At 40.0% G+C, this 25,783-nt stretch overlaps 1 protein-coding gene across 8 annotated transcripts in view; it reads right to left on the reverse strand.

Annotated features, from left to right (window-relative positions):
* The window catches only part of LOC127433459 (roquin-2-like), a 46,589-nt gene continuing 20,806 nt past the window's right edge, over positions 1–25,783 (reverse strand). For 7 of the 8 annotated variants that reach the window (XM_051685395.1, XM_051685394.1, XM_051685396.1 and 4 more), the window contains 9 exons: positions 24,248–24,402; positions 23,412–23,794; positions 23,131–23,265; positions 22,594–22,746; positions 21,463–21,676; positions 16,995–17,079; positions 12,848–13,025; positions 11,134–11,270; positions 1–5,775 (listed from right to left, as the gene is read on the reverse strand). In XM_051685395.1, the coding sequence (XP_051541355.1) occupies positions 5,655–5,775; positions 11,134–11,270; positions 12,848–13,025; positions 16,995–17,079; positions 21,463–21,676; positions 22,594–22,746; positions 23,131–23,265; positions 23,412–23,794; positions 24,248–24,402 (1,561 nt within the window). In that variant the 3' untranslated portion in view covers positions 1–5,654. The remainder of the gene's footprint in view (positions 5,776–11,133; positions 11,271–12,847; positions 13,026–16,994; positions 17,080–21,462; positions 21,677–22,593; positions 22,747–23,130; positions 23,266–23,411; positions 23,795–24,247; positions 24,403–25,783) is intronic. The other variant, XM_051685400.1, reaches the window with a different exon arrangement.

The following is a 25,783-nucleotide window of genomic DNA, read 5'->3' on the forward strand; positions in this document are numbered from 1 at the left end:
TGATGTAACTGTGTTTATTATCTTGGCATGCAGTTACATGTCATTACCTTTAATTTCATTTCACCAGCTTGCCCTACATATCAGGCAAAGCTTAGCCAAGATACAAGAGCATTAACAAACAAAAACAGTTAGAATTGATTGTGCATTGGCTACATTTCTATATAATATGTCTTGCATTGCCACAAGCAAAATGGAAATCTCAGCCCAGTGGTATTTATTTTTAAATAAACAATTGGAATATAAATATCTATTATTATTTCATCAAAAGATATTCCTAACTTTTAGATTCTCTGTCAGTGACCATAAATAGCCTAATATATTTCAATATAGCTGACTATACAGTATATCCTAAAAATGTGCAGTATGTCCATCTAATGATGGCTCTGGCTTTATAAAATGACGGATGTCCATCTTGTATTCATTTACAATTGAATCGAACAATAGATTTGCAAAGAAAATGTCTAATACAGACATAAAAATATTCAACACATCAGTTCGTTTTTTTCCAGTTGCACACAGGACAAAACAAGCATCTTATCACAACCAACCAAAATAAATCCTGCACCAGATAAGCACATTTTTAAAATTCAAATGCAAACAAAATTAACATTTCCAAGGGGGGAAATAACTATGGAAATAAAATAATTACATTCATTATCCTGAAATTAATCCACGAAAACAGACAATAAGTGCTATAGGCAGGAAGTGAGCATGATACAAGATACAACCACAAAGTGGACAAGTGCAGTACACTCACAGCACTGGGGTGTTGTGTGACACAACTACACAATCATACTTCCTTTGCCAAAGAAACCCTTTACCAAAGGAAGCATGCATTATACAGAGCCAGGCTGATAAAACGAATAAAAACATGCACTAATAAGGCTTCTTTAAGTTGCATTGAGTGATAAAAAAGGAAAAATAAACATTTTAAATGCAATTTGACAGCTTGACAGCAAGAAAACTGAAATGGAAACAAGTGTAAAACTACCAACCCAGATACATTTTTTAAATCACTCACATCTGATGAGATAAAGAAAAAAGAAAAAGAAAGACAAATACTTCTCTATAAACAAAAAAGTAAGACAAAATACTTTGTTTCTGTACATACACTAAATCAGCAAGATGTTACCCCTGCACTCACTGTTAGCTTAAGTTCATATCTCTTTCCTGGAGGGCTGCAGAGGTGCAACTCTTAACCTTTGAATGAGGTAAAATTAAATTGAACGAGACTTCAATCCACATTTCTCATGTCTTAAAGACACAGGGCATATAAACGTGAAGAAAAACAAAACAGAAAACACTAATACCACAAAAGTAAAACCAGGATTAACAGTCTTAAGTGATAATGTATTCATATACATATTTTGTACAAGCTGAACAAAGACATACATGTGCACATTCATACAGAAATAAAGACAAATAAAGACTTTGATGCTGGTTTGACAAAGTTGTGTCTGAAAGTTGAATTTTAAAGTTTTTATAGGTCCAACAGGAAACAAAAAGTCAGATAGGTAGACAGACAGATTCGTCAAAATAAGTATGGTATTTTCAGTCAGATACAGATCTAAATTTGAAGGTCAGATGCAAGAAAACTGAAAGTCTGATCAGTTCGAAAAGACAAAGCACACTAAGTCAGAACAGTCTGAAGGACTGTACCAAGTTTGGTGGATGTAGCTTGAAAGCTCTAGGAGTTACAGTCGCAAACTTTAGTCTTTGTTTATGAATTTTGGAAAAACCCTAAACAGTCTGTACAAAGACACAGTGTTGGCTTTGTCAAATGACTGGTTTGATCAAATAAAAGATAGAAGCAGAAAAACATTATAATCCCCTGACAAATTAATTAGAGATAAACAAATAAATCACATTTTAAATAGGACAGTTTTTCCTTTACAATGTTACACAGAGTTATAATCACCCTTAAAATTCCCCACTTGTGTGAGAAAAGTTGTGTCAGCACACAAAAATACTTTTACTGTAAACAAACAACCAATATCTTTTTTTAAATTTGTTTGTTAACCAAACAGGAAGTTCTGAATATTGAAAAACACTTGATGGTTGGTAGATAGGGTTGATTGCTCTTTCAAAATGTTGACCAAAAAATTAAAAACATGTACAAAATATTTTGAGAACAACTTCATGGAAGTAAGCAATGTTTTGTCATAAAATAGGGGAATTTTGAAAGATGAAATTGTTGGTCTAATTGCCGGTTTTCCTCCGTCAAACTGAAACTCCAAAGGACAAAACAGAGGCAATGAAAACGGACATCACCTTTTGACTGTTGTAAACAAAAAACTGAGAACTCAGAAATGGGGAACTGTCACGCAAAGCAAAATTATAATTGTTATTTATATCGTTATTCAAACCTGCTGTGACTTGTCTTGGTGCGCCATATATGAATGTATGTAAACACAAGTGAAATTTTAAAGCTACAGTGGAGAATATTTGCAGGGAAAACCAACTTAAATTTTGGCCTGTTCCTCACGCCAAGTTATTATATAGCTTCAGAAGACATAGAATTTAGGTCATATGAACTACTTATCTCCAATGTTACTTTTTATTTTTGTCATTTTTTGAGCTTAACAGATCCCCATTAAGTCATACGGGTTTGGAACAACATGAGGGTAAGTAAATATTAACAGAATTTAATTTTGGGGTGATACTATTCCACTATCTATTACTTTAAGAATTTGTACAAAATACTGATTGCCTGTGAAATGTCTCTTTGAGATAGCAGACAATACCACAACCCATACATTTAAACAATGATAAATTAATGGTTGTTTTAAACCAGAGATGCCCAAACTGGGGCCCGCAGGCCAAAGTTGGCCCATGATGACCTTTGATTTGGCCCGCCTTGCCCTATATGACAAGAGTGGTAAACAAATAATACAAAAATGCTATTGACGCAGCTTTTCATTGCATTAATTTAGCAGAATTCAGGGTAATGCTTTTTTGTATAATGAAATAAAGGAAGGGAACTTGGGAAACTTTCATATTTTAATATTAAACAGTTTGCAGAGCCTAAAATTTGGTGCGGAACTGTGGGCAATTTTAATGATTCCCGCAAGTTCCATGTTCATAATGTGGAAAATTCCTGCATACTTTTGTTCACTTTACAGTGCAGCTGTAAATTAGTAAACCAACAGATACAGACTCAAAATCAAATCAATAAACTTGTTTTTGTATCAAACTATAATTCCAGATTAATATATAATAATATATAAAAATATAATATAATAATATATATTATTATAATATAATAATAATATAATTCCTATAATTCCTCTCCCTCTCTCTCTCATGCAGCTGTAAGCAGCGTGTTTGAGCACTTTAGTAAATTTAGTGTGAGCGTTCGATTTTTTTTTTGCATAGTTATTGAACTGAACTTCAGATGTATAAACCTTCCTAAACCTGTTAATTCCACATGCGAATGACGTTATATAACGTCTCCATAAGCGAGCGATGCAATAAAATTATATTGTTTCTGTTCATAATCACCAAAGCTGTTAACATTGCAAGCACGCGATGGTGAACGCCTTTCATATCTTGTTGCAAAAATGCTTTGTGTAATGTACAAGCCTATGGTGAAGAAAAACACTTAAACACTTGTTACATCTCTCATTTCCATCTCTAGTTCCAACCAGGGTCGGAAATTAACGGGATCTCTGGGCAAAAAAAAAAATTCCCCTATAATCTGATATAGTTCTAAATTAATATATCCATCGCATTCTTCATGTGAATTTTCGCTGAACATTATTTGTTTCGTGCCGTCTGTTGTGCAGTTGCCGATTCAGTGGCGGGTGCTCGTGCCATAAACGCGCACAGACAGGCACTCGCTTCTCACGCTCTGCATCAGTTTGGTGCCGTGCACTAAAAATACCAAATGCTACAATGTAGTTAATAATAATATTAACAAAATAATATCTGGATGTGTTAAATAGCTTTCATGTTAAATAAAACATTAATGATACAATTATAATTTTACCGAACATTAACCACTTTTGGTGTATGAATAATATCTCTGATGTTCATTGTTAAATGTTTATTTTTTGCATTGTTTTATTAAATTGGCTTTTTTTTTTTATAAGCTCCTCATTCCAAACCTGTAGAAATGCTGTCATCTACTCTGTGTCGGTGCATTAATTTGGCAGGCTATGTTAATTTAAAAACCAAAATATTTTCAAATATGTGAATGAGAAGAAATTGTTTCAGTAACAATGCACATTATGCAATGTAGAGATCATGCAATTTTGTAATTATTGAAACATGAGATTTTAAAATGTAATTGTTAAAAGTATTTGACATAAAAGGATGACGGAGACATAAAGCTAGAAAAACATTATAATGCAGTTATAGTTTGTTATAATGCAATGTTTACTTTTGGCCCACGGCCCTCAATCAAGTTTGATTTTTGGCCCATCGTAGGAAAAGTTTGGGCACCTGTGTTTTAAACAATGATTCTCACCAAACAATTCGTGCACATTTCAGTGGCTAACACTGCAATAATAATGATAATGTGAGTACTTTAAATTCCAAGCACCTTGGTTATCCTTGATAAATATTTGACTCTATATTGTAAACATTGTATATATATATATATATATATATATATATATATATATATATATATATATATATATAATTACTAATCGGAAGAGACTGTAATATAGTCATATACAGTAGATTATAATGTATTCAGTGTGCTAAATGCTAGCGAGAACCGTCACATTTTGTACAAAGTTACAGAACATGGGTAATAGAGCACAACAGCTGCGAAGTAAAAACAGCATTCATTTTCTCCATAGAGAAAATAAAGGTTGTTAACTTGTGGCAAATGCTTCTGTTGAAACCATCAGTCTGCATTTTTAAACTTCATTAAATAAAAACGTGTTTAATAGTGAAATTCCTGGTTAAGAACTACACTACCCACAATCCTAAAGAGAGATCCACCAATCAGAGAATTGCAGAAAAAAATAGCAGCAAAAGAGCTCTGAAGCGACCGCCCACTCCCATGATACACTGTGAATGACGCAATTGAGTTTCCCTACATTCCCAAACTACTTATATATTTGTATGTATCTGAATATTTTGTAATAAACTTAAAATATATTGTTTCTATTCTTATAATCAGCGACTTTATATCAATAGTTTTATATATTTGTAATCGTTTGTAATTGTCATTCGCAATGCTTCATGGGTTTGTAGTTAATTTCCTCATTCAAGACATTAATTACACAGTCTTGTATTTTCGTCTTTTGATCTGGTTGGTTTGGTTCATGATAACCCTTTAATGAGGAAATTTCTATGGAGAAAATGAATGGGAAAAATAATGGTAACTGCCTTGGAGAGAGTTCTGATTTGCTGACATTAAGAGGTACCTGAGGTGGAGTTGAGACTCTTTGAGATTCATTCATCCACAAGTGGTGATTAAAACAACAAAACAACTTTGAATAGATGACAAGTGATTACAATTACAGGGCATAGCTAGCTCTTATGAAGAGAACACATGAATAAAGAAGGCTTTCGGCTGCGTCTTGCTGCCTCAATTGACCCCTATAAGGGCAACTCTACCTTCTACCTAAGGAGTATGGTGGATTCTTGGCATGACCCCATGGAATTATAACAAGAGGGGCTGTTGTGTCCAGCCCACCTCAATTCCCCTTTAGCAGCATCTTAGGTCCTGGGCTGGGTCGTGGGGGTTCTCCAGGCCTGGGCGAGCATGTCCTAATTGGAATCTTCCCAATACTGAGGCCTCCAGGAGAGAGGGTCTTTCTGTAATGTCAAGTCACACAGTAAGAAAATAAAGAAAGAGCTATAACAACTGAAACTCTAAAGGCCCTATAATGGTATAATACTGTTCAACGGTAGAAATGTTTCAGCTGGTACAGATTCTTCTACTACACTTATCATGCGGTAGATATATTTGCATGGCTATTAGTGGGCAGAACTGCAGAATGTTATTCACATGTGAGTGGAATGAAGAAACAATATAGAGTGGTACATGTCCCAAACAAGTCAAAATGATGAAAACAGCTTAGCTGTTTATGGTTGACAAGCAACGTCGTAACTTGCCTCATTAATATTTAACTGATGTATATATATATCTCTATGGGATTCAGGTCTGGTGAGTTTGCTGGCCTGTCAAGCACACCAACACCATGGTCATTTAACCAACTTTTGGTGCTTTTGGCAGTGTGGGCAGGTGCCAAATCCTGCTGGAAAATGAAATCAGCATCTTTCAGCAGAAGGAAGCATGAAGTGCTCCAAAATTTCTTGGTAAACGAGTGCAGTGACTTTAGTTTTCAAAAAACACAATGGACCAACACCAGCAGATGACATTGCACCCCAAATCATCACAGACTGTGGAAACTTAACACTGGACTTCAAGCAACTTGGGCTATGAGCTTCTCCACCCTTCCTCCAGACTCTAGGACCTTGGTTTCCAAATGAAATACAAAACTTGCTCTCATCTGAAAAGAGGACTTTGGACCACTGGGCAACAGTCCAGTTCTTCTTCTCCTTAGCCCAGGTAAGAAGCCTCTGACGTTGTCTGTGGTTCAGGAGTAGCTTAACAAGAGGAATACAACAACTGTAGCCAAATTCCTTGACACGTCTGTGTGTGGTGGCTCTTGATGCCTTGACCCCAGCCTCAGTCCATTCCTTGTGAAGTTCACCCAAATTCTTGAATCGATTTTGCTTGACAATTCTCATAAGGCTGCGGTTCTCTCGGTTGGTTGTGCATCTTTTTCTTCCACACTTTTTCCTTCCACTCAACTTTCTGTTAACATGCTTGGATACAGCACTCTGTGAACAGCCAGCTTCTTTGGCAATGAATGTTTGTGGCTTACCCTCCTTGTGAAGGGTGTCAATGATTGTCTTCTGGACAACTGTCAGATCAGCAGTCTTCCCCATGATTGTGTAGCCTAGTGAACCAAACTGAGAGACCATTTTGAAGGCTCAGGAAACCTTTGCAGGTGTTTTGAGTTGATTAGCTGATTGGCATGTCACCATATTCTAATTTTTTGAGATAGTGAATTGGTGGGTTTTTGTTAAATGTGAGCCAAAATCATCACAATTAAAAGAACCAAAGACTTAAACTACTTCAGTCTGTGTGCACTGAATTTATTTAATACACGAGTTTCACAATTTGAGTTATATTACTGAAATAAATGAACTTTTCCACGACATTCTAATTTATTGAGATGCACCTGTATATATATATATATATATATATATATATATATATATATACAGTATCTGTATATACACTATATTGCCAAAAGTATTCGCTCACCCATCCAAATAATTGAATTCAGGTGTTCCAATCACTTACATGGCCACAGGTGTATAAAATGAAGCACCTAGGCATGCAGACTGCTTCTACAAACATTTGTGAAAGAATGGGCCGCTCTCAGGAGCTCAGTGAATTCCAGCCTGGTACTGTGATAGGATGCCACCTGTGCAACAAGTCCAGTCGTGAAATTTCCTCGCTACTAAATATTCCACAGTCAACTGTCAGTGGTATTATAACAAAGTGGAAGCGATTGGGAATGACAGCAACTCAGCCACGAAGTGGTAGGCCACGTAAAATGACAGAGCGGGGTCAGCGGATGCTGAGGCGCATAGTGCGCAGAGGTCGCCAACTTTCTGCAGAGTCAATCGCTACAGACCTCCAAAGTTCATGTGGCCTTCAGATTAGCTCAAGAACAGTGCGTAGAGAGCTTCATGGAATGGGTTTCCATGGCCGAGCAGCTGCATCCAAGCCATACATCACCAAGTGCAATGCAAAGCGTCGGATGCAGTGGTGTAAAGCACGCCGCCACTGGACTCTAGAGCAGTGGAGACGCGTTCTCTGGAGTGACGAATCATGCTTCTCCATCTGGCAATCTGATGGATGAGTCTGGGTTTGGCGGTTGCCAGGAGAACGGTACTTGTCTGACTGCATTGTGCCAACTGTGAAGTTTGGTGGAGGGGGGATTATGGTGTGGGGTTGTTTTTCAGGAGCTGGGCTTGGCCCCTTAGTTCCAGTGAAAGGAACTCTGAATGCTTCAGCATACCAAGAGATTTTGGACAATTCCATGCTCCCAACTTTGTGGGAACAGTTTGGGGATGGCCCCTTCCTGTTCCAACATGACTGCACACCAGTGCACAAAGCAGGGTCCATAAAGACATGGATGAGCGAGTTTGGTGTGGAAGAACTTGACTGGCCTGCACAGAGTCCTGACCTCAACCCGATAGAGCACCTTTGGGATAAATTAGAGCGAAGACTGCGAGCCAGGCCTTCTCGTCCAACATCATTGTCTGACCTCACAAATGCGCTTCTGGAAGAATGGTCAAAAATTCCCATAAACACACTCCTAAACCTTGTGGAAAGCCTTCCCAGAAGAGTTGAAGCTGTTATAGCTGCAAAGGGTGGGCCAACGTCATATTAAACCCTATAGATTAAGAATGGGATGTCACTTAAGTTCATATGCGTCTAAAGGCAGGTGAGCGAATACTTTTGGCAATATAGTGTATGTATATATCAAGAGGTGGTCTCTGCAAGTGACCGGAGTGCCACAATTGGCTTTTAAGTTCACCTCCGGCCCGAGATCCTCCCTCTTCAGTGCCACAATCACCAAAGCCACGGGGACCACCTCCCTCCACAATTTTAAGAGGTTGTGGTGGTAAATCTGACGTGCTCCACCCCATCCATGCATTTAACCTCATAATCAACCTCCCTGATTCGCCGTGTGACCTCAAAGGGCCCTTGCCACTTTGCAAGCAATTTAGAGCTTGATGTGGGTAGTAATACAAGGACTTTATCTACCTGTGTAAATTCCCGTAGCCGAGCTCCCCTGTTATACAGCTGGGTCTGACATTCTTGAGCCTGTAGCAAATTCTCCTGTGAAAGTTGTCCAGATATGTTGAGTTTTGCTCTCAGGTCAAGAACGTATTGAATTTCGTTTTTGTTGTTTGAAGGTCCCTCCTCCCAATTTTCCCTCACGACATCTAAGACACCACGAGGCTTACGGCCATACAATAATTCAAATGGGGAGAACCCCGCGGAGGCTTGCAGGACCTCTCGCACTGCGAATAACAGGGATTCAAGCCACTTATCCCAATTCCGAGCATCTTCGTGCACGAACTTATGAATCATGTTTTTCAGGGTTTTATTAAACCGTTCAACCAAGCTGTCCGTTTGCGGGTGGTACACGCTTGTCCGAATCTATTTAGTGCCCATTAATTTATACAGCTCGCGAAGTGTACGTGACATAAAAATAGTGCCTTGATCAGTGAGGATTTCTTTCGGAATCCCCACTCAGGAGATAATTTTGAAGAGTGCCTCTGCAACACTAAGTGCTGAGATGTTGCGCAAAGGCACTGCTTCCGGATATCGCGTTGCATAGTCCACCAAAACCAACACAAAGCAATGCCCGCTTGCCGTCCACTCTAATGGCCCGATGAGGTCCATACCAATTCTATCGAAGGGGACCTTGATCAAAGGAAGCATGCACAAAGGCGCTCTTGGGGTGGCCGGCGGATACACCAGCTGACATTCACGACATGCTGCACACCATCTGCGATCATCTCCGCGAATTCCCGGCCAATAGAAACAGGCCTTTAGATGCTTCAGTGTCTTTTCCTGCCCTAAGTGACCCGCCATAGGATTATAATGAGCCGTCTGAGTAACATTTCCCAACGGTTCTTCGGTATTAATAACTGGGTTGTATCTTCCTTTGTCTGAATGTCCTGTGTCACTCGATACAACCGGACTGGCTGAAGATGGTGACCATCAATCACTCTCATTTGGAAGGCGTGCCTAAGAGTCTCGTATCGTGTCTGCTCCAAAGGGAAATTCCCTGTGGGAAATCCTCTAAGGGCTGGGGAAGCAGAGACTTCCCCCTCCCTTACATCATCCTGACCTGCAACTGACGTAGACGGCCCTGTCTCCGCCTCCCCAGCCAGCGCATCACAAATCCCACACTGAAACACTATGTTACAGGACCCATCCACACAAATTTCCCTTAATAACATGGAAAACACTGGCCAATTCATGCCCAAAATTAGCAGATGGGTGAGGCGCGAACTAACCGCAGCCTTGACACTATGCATTTGTCCCCGAAATTAAATTGTCACAGTCACTACAGGATAATTGTGGATATCCCCATGCACACACCTTACCTTTACCTTGTGACTAGCACCCAAAGCCTCATCTTGAACCAGGCATTGATGGATGGAGGTTTGGCTGTAACCCGATTCCACCAAGGCCTGGTATGTACCCCCCTTAATACTCACAAGTATGTGGTACGTCCCAGCTTGATCGGGGGTGGCCTGTGGCACGTTGGGGACCCGAACCAATGTCCTCACCTCTATCACCGGGCATTGGTCCCGGAAATGCCCAGGTTCCCCGCAGCTCCAACAGACTACCCAGGCTCCACCCTCCTGGTGCAGCAAGCTCTGGAACATCTGCCGGTCCTCCGCTTGGGTCTGGAGGAGCGCAATGAATCGCTGCTCCTGTTGGGTGCGCAGCTTGAGGAGGGCCTGATGTTGTGTCTGGTGGATGCTTGCGAGAGTCTTGACCAAGTCCTCCAGAGGTGAGGGATCCATGGCAGTGTTCTTCCTCCCTTAATCCCAGGTTTCGGCACCAGTGTAACAATGTATCACAGTTAGGGAAAAGAAGGAAGCGAATCCAACTCAAACGGTCTGTTTATTTTTACAGTCAAATTCACGCTTTTCAGCGGACACACTTCAAAACACGCTTTTCAGCGGACACAAAGTAACACAGTCTCTTTCAGCTTGTGTCTCGTAACTCTCTCTTCCTCACTGGTGTCTGGCTCGCTCTTAAAGCCTGTCTACACTCTCACTGCAATGACAAACAGCTGTTAGAGATAATTATTGCCAGGTGATGATCCTTACCGTTCTCATCTCCTAATCTCGCTCTCCATTCACAAACTGGCACTCAACCACGCCCCTACCACCACACTGTATTAGCCTCCAAATAAAAAATTATGGATCAATATTTAAAACTCATAGAGACACTTTGTTTAGTTTTAATTTTTGTGAATGTTTTTCATGTCAAAAGTTCAAGCTTGCGTGAATAGGCCATACATCTTTACACAGCTATGCTTCTGAATGCCTTTGACTCACCTGAATGCCATCTTCTTTATAAGGTGGGTGTCCATTCTGTGAGGCAGATGATTGTCCAACTGGGAACTGGCCATTGGCTCACTGAAGACCATAGTGAGGTGACTGCTCTGTGAGTGGCTTTGTGTTTCAAAAGAGTCCTTCAGACAACACAAGAAAAGACACATTATACAACACAAAACTAAATGAAATCTAGGCTATAAAGGCTAAAGCTTCATTTACACTGCAAGGCTTAATGCACACGATCATTAATGCACATTTTTTGTCTCACTTATTTACATTCACTTCAGCCAAAATCACACCACATGAAATGGAGAATTCAATTTTCCTTGATATTTAGACATATAAGAGGTAACTGCACTATAAAAACATACTGGAAATTTCAGAACTTAAAACTTCTTTCCAGTTTAAAAAGAGCATTTATATTTGCCACCCTGCTGAAACATTTCATTTTCAAATCTGTCTGTTCGTGTCATCACGAAACATTGCTCATTTATATTTACGCATCCCACAACATGCGTCATCGTACCCTTGGTACGCTACCCACTTGGGCTACCCACGCCCACTGGCGTGCAGTTCAAGTCAAGAGAGCAGCCCTTGTGTGTCTAACTATTCCTAACATAACACCAAGGGGACAAATCTGGACCATTCTGAATTATTTTGTATATTTTATGTATGAACTACACAGACTCTTTGAACACTGCCATGTATCTCGCCGCTTTTAAAAGATGCGGTGTCAAGTTACAACTCTGAAAGGGAGAAGCAATTCTCTTTCATTCAGCTGCTCTGCCTGTTTTGTTTTGAGATCAAACAAATCATGGACACGCTCTTTTGTCCATCTGTGCTATTTTTAATTGTTGGTGTATGTAAACATAGACTAGATGGACGTCTTTGACCGTTTTGGTGTGTTTCCAGCGATGTGCGCCTCAGTGCGCCTTCAGTATGTGTGTGCGTCATTTCACAGTGCGTTTTTTTTTCCCCAGCTCATGTCAGCGTGGATTGCTTGTTAACCGGTCAAAATAAGATTCAAGCTTTGCAAAAGAACTGTTATTGAAGAATGGGGCTGTTAAAACATTTGGACATGATCAAAAATTAAGTAAACCGTTTCATTCATGATCATTTCAAATGTCATGTTTGTTTGATTGTTTATGGTGCTGAGTGTTAACAGTTGTGCTTGAGATGAACAGTTTAATATATACGGATGCAATGTGTTGAATGTACGTTATGTATAAACCCTGCAATTTTGTTTTATAATATTGAGGGACTTGTTCATTCTATTCCGACTGAGCTTTGAGGGGCTGCATGATGTTAGCCAATCATAACAGAGGACGTTTACATTGAAGTTTTAAGGAGGCTCTTAGGCCAAAACAAGCGTTTTAGACAGAGGGACAAAAACAGGGTGGAAAATTATCATATTTTAGTAAATTGTGACTTTTATAACATTAGCATTGGACCTCAGAGAAAATAATAAAATTATAAAAACATAACACTTCATGACCCTTTTACTATTTCACCAAGATCCATAAGGCTGTGTCAGTCAACACTTTAAGTTTTTAAGTTAACTGTTGATTAGTAGTCGTCACAAGAATTTAACATGTATGGCACCATAAACGCAGAGTGTTCCTGTATATGTGGCTTTTTAGAATAACATTTCAGATTTAGAATAAATCGAAATTGGTTGACAGTGTTAATGCAACCTAAATCTAAAAGATACTACCTCAGGCTTGCAGTCCTTTGTCTCTGTGTCCTCCATGTCCAAAGCAGACAGCTCCAGCTCAATGTCTCTGTCAGGCTCACTCTCTGTCCCTTCTTTCCCCAGCAGTTCTGTGCTCTGCTTTGACCCACTGCTGAAGGAATCATGCTGCACATGAAGCCCTGGCACTGCCAGATGATCACTGAAACACAAACACACTTATCTCTGAAACACACCCAAACCTGAGAACACAAAGTATTTTAGATCTATGGTTTGGTGTTCTCAGACTAGAAACTTAATATTGAAATCATTTGAGAAAAACTTTTCTCCCACTCAGAATCTGCCCTATAAGTAATCATCATTGACACCAAACATCACTGATATGTTATTAAAGAGGACACATTGTGAAAAACAGAAATTTTTATTGCTCTTTTAAAATGACAGCTTTTTTGAAGGTGTTAATGTATTCTTGATTTTATAGTGGTTCATATACTGTGATGGGGTGAATTGTATGTTTACATCTTATATGATTGTATTAATATGTACTCAGTCCTATCTGGTGAACTTTGTACGTGATTCTAGGTGGTGATATGGACCTATGAAAGGCACTTGTTGTTTAAAATATTGGATCACTTCACACATGCACTAAGATGTCCTGTCTAATTAACAAGCTTGTTAAGTAATTAAGGAGAGAATCATGTTTGTTTAGTGTTCCAATTACCTGTAATTAGAAGTTGATGCCCACACCAGGGAAACCAACAGACTTAATTTTAAAAAATAAAAAACTCTGTGCAGTTGTATAACAAAATTACATACTGAAGAAGGCAGTGAGGCTGAAACGTCTGTGTTCTCCTGTACTGTGAGATATGAATAAAATATAAGAAATTGAGAAAAAGGAGTGCAGATCATCTTGCTTTTGAGATTGTCAAATATTTTTGTGGATCTACGCACCCTGAACTGGTAGAGCGCAGTGATTCCATTTCTTTGATCGTAAATGACGGCTTTTTGAAATTTAAAGCCGTTATGAAATGCCACTTTTCCTATTGTATGTGCTCTATGAGTCTGATAGGTTGATATATAAGCTGTTAACCAAAAGTGATCAAAAGTGATTTTCTTTATTTATAATAATATTTATCGTTGTGAATAATGGAGGGTTTAATAGCATATAAGTTTTGCGATGATATCGAATTGGTGTAGAGAATCATTACATTCCACAGGTAATGGTATTGAAAACTAATATTTTTGCTTCGTGGCAACTGCCCAAATTTATTTATAAATGCCTATTGATCTAATCTGATGAACAATAATGTGAACTATGTCAGTACATGGATGTTAGGCAATCATAAAAGAGGTAATTCACATACAGATGTCTTTCAGGTACAATAGTAAAGACAGAAAGTTCAAGGGTCAAAGAGAGGGTGGAAATTTTCATTAAAAAAAAGAAATTACGATTTGTTATTGGTGCAAGAAACATTGTGTGACATTTTAAGTCAACTTCAGGGAAAACATTTTAAGTTCTACAAAAGTGTAGAATATGGCACTTTAAAGATGACATAACCAATAATCTGTGTTGGGTACGTTACTCTAAAAAAGTAATTAATTAATAACTACTCATTACATCTTCTACAGTTGTGCTCAAAAATTTGCATACCCTTGGAGAACTGGTAATATATGTACCATTTTTAAAGAAAACATGAGTGAGCAGGCAAAACACATTTCTTTTATTTCTTATGGGATTCATATTCAACTGTAGGTTATAACAGAATGGCACAATCATAAAACAAAACATGGCAACAAAAAAAATGAAATGACCTCTGTTCAAAAGTCTGCATACCCTTAGTTCTTAATACTGTGTATTGCCACCTTTAGCATCAATGACAGCGTGCAGTCTTTTGTAATAGTTGTCTATGAGGCCCCAAATTCTTGCAGGTGGTACAGCTGTCCATTCGTCTTGGCAAAATGCCTCCAGGTCATGCAAACTCTTTGGTCGTCTTGCATGAACCGCATGTTTGAGATCTCCCCAGAGTGGCTCAATGATATTAAGGTCAGGAGACTGTGATGGCCACTCCAGGACCTTCACCTTTTTCTGCTGTAATCACTGGAGGATCAACTTGGCCTTGTGCATAGGGTCATTGTCATGCTGGAAAGTCCAAGAGCGTCCCATGCGCAGCTTTCATGCAGAAGAATGCAAATTGTCTGCCAGTATTTTCTGATAACATGCTACATTCATCTTGCCATCAATTTTCACAAGATTCCCTGTGCCTTTAGAGCTCACACACCTCCAAAACATCAGTGAGCCACCACCATGCTTCACAGTGGGAATGGTATTCTTTTCACTATACGTCTTGTTGACCCCTCTCCAAACATAGCACTTATGGTTGTGACCATAAAGCTCTATTTTGGTCTCGTCACTCCAAATTACAGTGTGCCAGAAGCTGTGAGGCATGTCAAGGTGTTGTCGGGCATATTGTAACCGGGCTTTTTTGTGGCGTTGGCACAGTAAAGGCTTCTTTCTTGCAATTCGACCATGCAGCTCATTTTTGTTCAAGTATTGTCATATTGTGCTCCTTGAAACAACCACACCGTCTTTTTCCAGAGCAGCCTGTATTTCTCCTGAAGTTACCTGTGGGGTTTTCTTTGTATCCTGAACAATTCTTCTGGCAGTTGTGGCTGAAATCTTTCTTGGTTTACCTGACCTTGGCTTGGTATCAAGAGATCCCCGAAATTTCCACTTCTCAATAAGTGATTAAACAGTACTGACTGGCACTTTCAAGGCTTTGGATATCTTTTTATATCCTTTTCCATCTTTATAAAGTTCCATTACCTTGTTACTCAGGTCTTTTGACAGTTCTTTTCTGCTCCCCATGGCTCAGTATCTAGCCTGCTCAGTGCATCCACATAAGAGCTAACAAACTCATTGACTATTTATACACAGACACTAATTGCAATTTTAAAAGCCACAGGTGTGGGAAATTAAACTTTAATTGCCATTTAAACCTGTGTGTGTCACCTTGTGTGTCTGTAACAAGGCCAAACATTCAAGGGTATGCAAACTTTTGATCAGGCCATTTGGGTGATTTCAGTTATCATTATGCTTTAAAAAGAAGCCAAACAACTATGTGACAATAAATGGCTTCATATGATCACTATCACTATTTTTGCATGATCAGTCATATTTTCAAAATCAATGCCAAAATTTCACAATTTCTGCCAGGGTATGCAAACTTCTGTGCACAACTGTACAGTGTAATTACATTACTGTACTAATTACTCTGTCTGAAAAGTAACTGCATTACTTGTTACTAATTACTTTCTAAAACCCTTATCAACCTCGACCAGATGAAAAATACAAGAATATTCTTTCAAATAAATGATATAAAATCAAATAAATTATTCATGAACTGGCCAAAGAATTTAAGGGGGCAGCGTTAAATTAGAAAACATTTATTTTAACATTAGACGTTAAATTTCGATTTGAAATTCACTATAGTTTTATATAGAATTGTTCTATAGTCTATACAGTATTTAACGCAATTACATCAGAAGTAACTGTAATTAAATTACTGAAAAATTAAGAGTAGTCCCTTTACTTTTTTAATGAAAAAGTAATTTAATTACAGTAATTAATTACTTAGTAATGCATTACACCCAACACTGCCAATAATGTTCTTCTCGACTGAGGAATGATTATGTTTGACATTAAGATGTCTTTTTTTCCCTGTATTTTAATGAAATGCATGAATAGTAGCAGGAGATAAGAACTTGTGGGTGTTAAGGAGACTCTTAACTCTTAACTTAGACTCTCAGAGTCTTCTCTGCTGTGTGTTTAAGAGCTCTACAAACACAAACAAAAGGAGCTTTTGGCTCCTGGTCTATTTATAGAAGACAGCAGCAAGATGACTACAGCAGGATATGGTAGGGGTAAGGAGTGGGGACTACTTGTGGAGACTACTTGTACAATGTTTCCATCAATTCAGTAAAATTAAATGTTTCAAGTCTCTCCTGCAATGTAAGTCTAGTGGATTTTTTTTGCCTGTTTTATCATCCACCAAGCAACGATGAGCGTAAGACCAGTTATGCTCGGAATACAATACTTTGGGTTAGGGACCAGTTCAAACTGCATTATGAAATATAACTCTTCTAGATAAGATGTTTCCGCTTGAAGTGTTACCTCTCTAGAAAGCTGGAGTGACTAGAGGAATCAGAACCTCGCGGGCCCCATCTGAGATCACTGTGAACAATATGTGAGCCATAGTCTGTAAAGAGAAGAGAACATGAATCACTCACAAAGCAAAGAAATCAAACACTGCTTCAAAAGGCAGAAAATGGAATCCATTTACTCAGGTAGTATCTTGAAAAGCAAGCATTGTTAGGATATTGAACTTACTGTTTTTCTCCACCAGATGGAGAATTCACCTCTAAAGAATTTCTATGTTTTGACTGTGTAATTGAGTTCACCTGTGGCTTGTTACCTTAAGTATTTAATATCTTGGTTTTGTGTTTCTAGTTGCTCAGTCTTTAAGTCTTGCTCAGTGTGTTCTTGTAGTCTTCTCTGCGGTTTTGAAAACTGCTAAGTTTTCCTAGTTTTTTGCTTAGTATTTTACTTGGACTCTTTGTTTGAGTATTACCTGTTGTTTCTGAGTTTTTGCCCTCCTTTTGCCTGCTTTTCTGCACTGCATCTTTTTGTAAATATTTTAAACCTTGTATTTTTGCTGTTCTTTGAATTATTTTTTTTCCCTCTGCCTTAACAACAATTAAAAGACTAACTTTTGTCATATCCTGCCTCTTGAGTATCTCTGCAATTGGGTTCAGTCAGCATCTGTGAAGTAGGGGTTTAAGAGTGGGTCGCCAAACAGAGTGACCTGAGTTCCGATCCCGGTTAAGACACCCACAATCTAACAGTAAGACTGAGCCAGAAGGATGGATCCATGAGATCCAAGCCCTCCATCACAGTTTCACCATCTACTAGCTGCTATGGGCAGACATGAATTGGCCCAGGCAAGTCAGGAAGCAGCTATGATCAACTGCTTGCCCAGATTCTACGACAAGTTCAAGAACTCTCTGCTCATTTCAGTCAGGTTTCTGCTACCCCTTCAAATCCTCCAGCTCCTCTAGTGCATCCTGTTGTCCAAGGTCCCTCAGTTCCACCTGAACCATCACGCTTGCCTGCTACCCAGCGTTATGATTTTCTGACTCAATGTTCCCTCACATTCAAGCTCCAGGCTTTAGCCTTTCCTACAAATCGATCAAAGATTGCCTATATTATCACCCTACTTCCTGGGAAAGCTCTCTCTTGGGCAACTACAACCTAGAAGCTAGAACATGTTTTCTTTTTCCAGAATTCACTGGGGAGATGCAAAGGGAGTTTGATCATCCAGTAAGTGGCCATGAAGCTGCCAAGCGACTTTATATTTTGCTTATTTTTTCTTTGTTTCTGTTTTTTTATTGATGAAAGGGTACTTGAGCCTTACTGATGGTGCTGGGGGGTACTTCTGTCAAAAAAGGTTGGGAAACACGTCTGTATGAGAGACAAAGAGAACGGCATAGTGCTGTTATTTCCTCAGAGGCCTGAGTCTGGATTTCCCCCATGCCCAAGGACTCTCTCATCACAAGTTCTGGCAAACCCATGCAGCTAGGAGGTACACATCTGTCCCAGGCCTAATGGAACTGTTGGATGAGATAGAGGTTTTCTCTCTACTGTGGTAAACCAGGAGACTTCAGATCCACATGTCCAGAGCTGTCTGAAAAAGCCCAATCTGGCCCAGGGGAAGGAGGCCTGTGATGGGACCCACCTTGGCTCCTAAACCATCATCCAGTGACGTGTTCCTCACTGTCACTCTCTCCTCTGAAGATCAACAGAAATCTTTATGGTCCCTAGTCGACTCAGGTGCAGCAGGTAATACGTCTCGTGTCTTCTAAACCTCCTGAGCTTTCCCTAGTCCCTCCTGAGTATTATGATTTGAAGGAAGTCTTCAGTAAGAGAAGGACAACTAACCTTCCACCTCATCGTCCCTACAGTTTGACTGCTCCATTGACCTGCTCCCTGGTATCTGCCCTCCCACGGGAAGGATTTTCACTATATCTGGCCCAGAAACAACTGCTATGGAGGAGTACATTAGGGAATGCTACTGGCATTACCAGACCTTCCACCTCTCCAGCCAGTGCAGGATTCTTTTTTGTGAGTAAAAAAGATGGAGGTCTCCACTTCTGTATTGACTACCGTGGTCTCAACAAGGTAACTATTAAGAACCGGTATCCACTACCACTTATGTCCACTGCTTTTCAACTTCTTCAGGGAGCTATCATTTTTACCAAGTTGTAACTCCATAATTCCTACCACCTTTTTTGTATCCGAGACAGAGATAAATGGAAGACTGTCTTTAACACCCTTACTGGCCACTATGAATATCTGGTATTGCCCTTTGGTCTGAAAAATACTCCTGCTGTTTTCCAAGCTCTCATTAACAATGCCCTGCATGATATGTTAAAACACTCAGTCTTTGTTTATCTTGATGACATCTTGGTGTTCTCCAAGTCCTGACATGAGCATGTCCCTCACGTCCGGCAGGTACTCTAATGCAGTGGTTCAAAACCCTGTTCCTGGAGCCCCCCAACACTGCACATTTTGTATATCTCCCTTTTCTGACACAACCAGGTCTTGGAGTCTCCACTAATGAGCTCATGAGTTGAATCAGGTGTGTTTGATTAGGGAAATATCCAAAATATGCAGTGTTGGGGGGCTCCAGGAACAGGGTTGAGAACCACTGCTTTAATGTGTCTTAAAGAACCATCTCTATGTAAAACCAGAGAAATGTGACTTCCATACATCCAAGGTGTCATTCCTTGGCTTTATTATTTCAAGGGCAATATCTAAATAGATCTAAAAAAAGACCAAAGTAGTAAGAGAGATGCCGCAGCCTTCCTCTGTTAAATAGGTTCAGCGATTCTTGGGCTTCACCAACTTTTGCGGACGGTTTTATTTGCAATTTCAGTTCTGTGGCAGCACCTCTCACAACCCTGACAAAGTCCAACATCAGGATTTCCTGGACCACAGAGGCTGAGGACGCTTTCTTGGAACTTAAAAGACGCTTCTCTTTTGCTGGTCAATTCATTGCATTACCTAAACTGTCCTATGCTCATGAAACTGTTGAACTAATGTGCCATTATGTGCTCTGAGCTTTTGGCCTTCCACAGGACTTGTGTCAGACCATGGACCTCAGTTTACCTCTTAGTTCTGGCGGGATTTCTCTCAATTGACTGGGGCATCAGTCAGTTTTTCCTTTGGCTCTGCATTTTTTCCCTCTGTTTTGCCTCCACTAACCCCTCCTCATCAAGCAAAAACCTTATGTGTGCAAAGTATGCTCACAACACTCTAAGCAGTTCATCCACAGGCATAGTGGATGAATTGTATATTGATACAGTGTATACCTTGAATGCATTGTAAGTCACTTTGGATAAAAGCATCTGCTAAATGCATAAATGTAAAAAGTATATGAATAAATGTCCCCATTTGAGTGCTAGTTTGGGTACCAGTCCCCATTAATCCAGGATCAGGAGTCTGAGGTTGAGGTTCCTTCAACACAGAGATTTGCCAAACGCTGCAGACACACTTGGAGGAAAGTGCGGCTGGATCTTCAACAAGTTTTCCAGGGGCAGAAACGTCAGGCCTACCGTCGACACAGATTTGCTCCACTTCTCTGCCTGGGACAGAAGGTCTGGCTGCCTACCTGTAATCTACCCCTGTGTATGTTGTTTCAAAAATTGGCTCCCCAGTACATTGGTCCATTTAAAGTTTTGAGAAAGGTAAATCCTGTGGACTGTTTTCTAATTTTATAAGGATTAATCCTAACTTTCATATTTCCCACCTTAGACCAGTGATCACTAGCCCCTTGTCTCTGCATCGATGGTGAGCCTTCCTTTTCTGTAAGCTGCCTGCTGGACTCCCATGGCCACATTCAATATTTGGAGGATTGGGAGGGTTATGGGCCTGAGGAGCAAACCTGAGTTCCAGCTCATGACATTTTAAATCCTCAGCTCATTCAAGATTTCCATCATCGAAATCATGATTGTCCCAAAAGGAACATCCGGAGCTGTTCCTAGGAGAGCGGGTCCTGTTAGGATATTGAACTTACTGTTTTTCTCCACCAAATTGAGACAATTCCACTCTAAAGAGCTTCTATGTTTTGACTGTGTAATTGAGTTCACCTGTGGCTTGTTACCTCAAGTATTTAAACCCTTGGTTTTGTGTTTCTAGATGCTCAGTCTTTGTGTGTTCTCATAATCTGCTCTGTGGTTTTGAGAACTGCAAATTTTTCCTGGTTTTTTGCTTAGTAATTTTACTTGGACTATTTATATGATTATTACCTGTTGTTCCAGAGTTTTTGCCCTCCTCTTGCCTGCTTTACAGCACTGCCTATTTTTTGTGAGTATTTTTATCCTTGGATTTTTGCTGTTCTTTGGATAATTTTTTTTTTTTCCTCTGCCATTACGACTCCTTTTTGTCATATCCTGCCTCCTGAGTAGCTCTGCAATTGGTTCCAGTGGAGTAGGGGTTAAAGAGTGGGTCACCAAACACAGTGACTCGAGTTGAAATCCTGGTTGAGACACCCACACCATAACAAGCAGATGCATATTCTAACCTCTGAAGTTGATTGATGTGGTACTGACACTCCCCTGCGATGCAGTGGCCTGGACCGGGTCAGTGGTGTGGTAGCTGGTGCGAGAGGCCCGAGAGATCGCTCCCCATTTGGAGATGATGGGGCCCTCTCCAAAAGGAATGATGGGATCTTCATCTTTCGGTCGCCTGTAGGGCTCGAACATATGAAGCCACTGTTTGCCAGCACTCTCCCCATCCTGAGGATAGTTAATCAGATATAAATTAGGAACAGTATCTACATCACATTTAGCACTGTTTTGGCTAATGCATCTGAGATCTGGCTGTAACATTTCAGTCACACTGAAATGACCTTTTTGACCAATCTGCCAGGTTTAAAAATTTAATGAGAGTAAGAGTAGCAACATAATGAAGGGTGTTTATAATTTGGAAAATGCACAATTGTAAATGCTTTGTGGTGTAAATGAATCTGAATTACAGTCCCACTCACAATAAAATGTAAATGTGATCTGAAGTGACTCAACTTGTACTACACATTTATTTAGAAATATATATAAATGTGTTACCGAGTAAGCATATATAAGAGTGAATCAGTTTGTGATTTGAAGCACTTCATTTTGATTCAGTGTGAGGGAATCAATAGGAAGCTGTTATAGACTTAGCAAATTGATCAGTAAATCACTGGGAATCAGTGAATGTGCTGTGAAGTGGCTCCACTTGTACCTGCTACAAATTCATTTTTAATTCACTTTAAGGAATTAATGGTTTGTGGGAATCAAAGTTAATTTGTTATAGAGTAAGTACATTTAAAAGTAAATCTATTAACATGATCTGAAGTGTCTCCACTTGTACATCACATTCATATTGATTCAGTTTTTGGGAATAAATAGGAATGTGTTAAAGAGTAAGTAAATTTAAAAGTGAATCAGTCTGAAAGTAATATGAAGTGAGTGTACTCACACCTGCTACACATTCATATTGATTCAGTTTAAGGAAATCAACAGGACTTCATCAGAGAGAAAAACACTTTTTAGAGTGAATCAGTGTGAAGCAGATATAAAATAACTCCACTTATACTGTTAAAATTTCATTTTGATTTGATTAGAGGGAATCAATAGGAATGTGTTACAGAGTGATCTGAAGTGACTCCACTTACTGACTGCTTGGAACAAGAGTGGGTTGACAAATGGTAGGGCTCTGACTCAAAAGGGCTGATAATGCCGCACGACCAGGGCGAGTAGTGGGCAAGATTCTCTTCCCCACCATGACACTTACAAGTCATACACCCACCACCTACACCCTTAGGATGCTAAAGGAGGAGAAAGAGAGAGATGACAACATTCTGTCTCACACCCACCAGAGTGCAACAGGCTGCCAGTTTCAGAAAATGGGGGAGGAAAGAAACAAGGCAAAGTGACTCAGTCTGTATGTTGCCAAATCTTTCTCGGAGAGTTCATGCATTTCAAAGCGTTTTTTTTTTTTTTTCAGGCTTCTTTCTTTGCATTTATCACAGTTGCTGAGCAACATTTCTACTTAAAATAGCTTAACATGCCTCAGATTGCAGTTTTAGTGCCAATGTTATTAATCGAAGAAACAACAAATCTGATTTAACGCCACTGCAGCACTATGTAGGCATGTGACATAGTTTTCCCTTGACACACACCTCTAAAAACAGCATATGATTGGTCATTACCTCTGGACTCAAATCCATAGTGAAGACAGGAGACGATTGGGAGGGTCTGTTCACGTTGCCATGGTGATGTGCCCACTGTTCCTGTTTGTGGTGATAGAGATCCTCATAGCCAAGATGAACACGGGTGTAGGAGTCCTACAAAAAAGACAGAAATTACACACTTCAGCTTTAAATTTAAAATGACACTTTCAGCCTGGTTCCTGAGGGCAAATACGGTTAGGTAAAAATAAGTGCCCAAGTGGTCCAATTAAAATACTTTAATAAACACCAATAAAACTTGCCCTGTGCATTGCTGCTCTCTGCTCAGCCGCGCTACAGTAAGGGCTGTCAAGCGAGTTGTATCGCTCTCTAATTGGTGGCTGATACACAGATGAATGGAAAACCTCTGGAGGGAGAGAGTTACTCCGCCCACCCTCCCTGGGGTACAGCGGCGGCCTCCACATGCGTCTGCTGTCGTAGACGGGGGTGTACACGGAGTGTGCATGACTATGAGATATGGTGGTGAACGTTGAGGGTGGTCCATAATGGGCGGGGTCTAATCTGTCTGGAGGCGGGACAGATGGGTGCTTATCTGGATACATGGGGCCCAGTGAAGGGGGTAACATGGACTCGGGCACATTGCTGGAAGGAAGGAAGCGAGCGTTGCATGATTTGTAAGGAGGAGCTGTGGAAGAAAAAAACGAGTTAGAAAGTGTAACGGATGCGTCTATCTATACCAGGCCCACAATAGCATTTGTCCTTCGTCCCTGAAAATGAGTTTCAAAGGAATGTCTTTTTGGAAATTAAATTGAAAAGAATAATTCCCTTTAAAAAGATACACTTGACAATTTATTTTGTTTAACCTCTGTATGTAAAAGGGAGTAAAACGGGATTGCAGTTGCAAGTAAGATGTTTACATGTCGTAGGCCTGTATCTTGATTTTATGCATTTTTAGCAATTATATTATGTTTTTATTCTGCAATAACTTATCTTAACAATTATAACTTATCAAATAATTTTGAGTCATGTTGCGGCCCCTTGGAAGTTTGTTGAGGCCCCCTAGTGGGCTATGACCCCCTGGTTAAAACCTTTGATCTATACCAAAAAAGAGTAAAGAGAGACTAAATGTGTCACTCACTGGAAGGTTGGTGGTAGGGTGGCAGGTCATAATGGGATCTCTGGTCATGAGAGTAGTAAATCTCATTATGAGCTCTCATGTGGACAGACCCATGTTTGGGAGGACCACAGCATTCCTCTCTAGATGCTATCGAAGCCAAGTGACTGATTGGATTTCTGGAAGAAGAACCAGAGTATCAAATGTGGGCAACTTAAAACCTATTTGTTAAGTCTACAATTTTGCTGGCTACCACCCCTGGAGTTCGCTAGCTCGCTAGTTCGAATCCCAGGGCGTGCTGAGTGACTCCAGCTAGGTCTCCTAAGCAACCAAATTGGCCCGGTTGCTAGGGAGGGTAGAGTCACATGGGTAACCTCCTCGTGGTCGCTATAATGTGGTTCATTCTCAGTGGGGCGCATGGTGAGTTGAGCATGGTTGCCGCGGTGGATGGCGTGAAGCCTCCACATGCGCTATGTCTCCGTGGCAACGCGCTCAACAAGCCACGTGATAAGATGCGCGGATTGACTGTCTCAGACGCGGAGGCAACTGAGATTCATCCTCTGTCACCTGGATTGAGGCGAGTCATTATGCCACCACGAGGACTTAGAGCGTAGAGAAACCCCCCCCCCCCCCCCAAAAAAAAGACTGTTCATCGGTATACAGAGGTTAGCCAATCATAACAGATGTCATTTACATTTCAAATTCTTAAGCCCCTTTCACACCGCCAGCGTCATCGTGAGACAAAGCGACAAGATCCCATTCGTTTTCAATGAAAGCAGAGCGACTTCTGGTGACACGAGCTGCAGTGACCATTGGCGACAGAGGTCGCCGTGGTGAGCGACAAGACAAGTTCAGAAAATTTCAACTTTATGCAAATTACAAGCAACATTTGGGACCGACTACCAATAATACAGTGAGGACAGTGTGCAAGATACTGGAATCGAGAGCAGGCAAGACGGAGAAGTTAAAAGTTTCTGTTAGTGATTTCACTTTTCTGTATCATTTGTTTGAAACCACATACATGGACATGGGCTAATAAAAATGATGCGCGAAAACCATGTCGGCATTTTAAGTAAGTTTGATTCATACATTGATAAATCATTCATCTTCTTCATGATATGATGCATTGAGCACTGCTGAAGTTATATAAAAACACACTCCCCTGCAAAATGTTCATTTTTAGAACCAATAAAACTGATTCCTTGTTAAATTAGAATGATATATTAGTTTTACCGCAATACAATCTGTAATCAGAATTTCCAAAGCTACTATGGCCAGACGTGCAGTCCACCAATAACATTAAAGTGACAGCAGTAGGAACGGCCACCACTGACACAAATCGCAGAGTCTAGCGACAACGCCGTTTGCGGTGTGAACGGGGCTTTACAGTGGCAACGGTACAGTAGCAAAACCATACAGCCTATTTAATTCTAAGGGTTAGAGGGTGTAAAATGTTCATGTAAAACTAAATTATGTCTGTTTTTGGTGTAAGAAATCTTGATTAACATTAAAAGTTCAAGTGTGTAAGGCTTGAACTGAGCTCAAACCTTCCATTTTCAA

Source organism: Myxocyprinus asiaticus, chromosome 43 (genome assembly GCF_019703515.2).
Source record: "Myxocyprinus asiaticus isolate MX2 ecotype Aquarium Trade chromosome 43, UBuf_Myxa_2, whole genome shotgun sequence".
In the NCBI taxonomy this organism is placed as follows: domain Eukaryota; kingdom Metazoa; phylum Chordata; class Actinopteri; order Cypriniformes; family Catostomidae; genus Myxocyprinus; species Myxocyprinus asiaticus.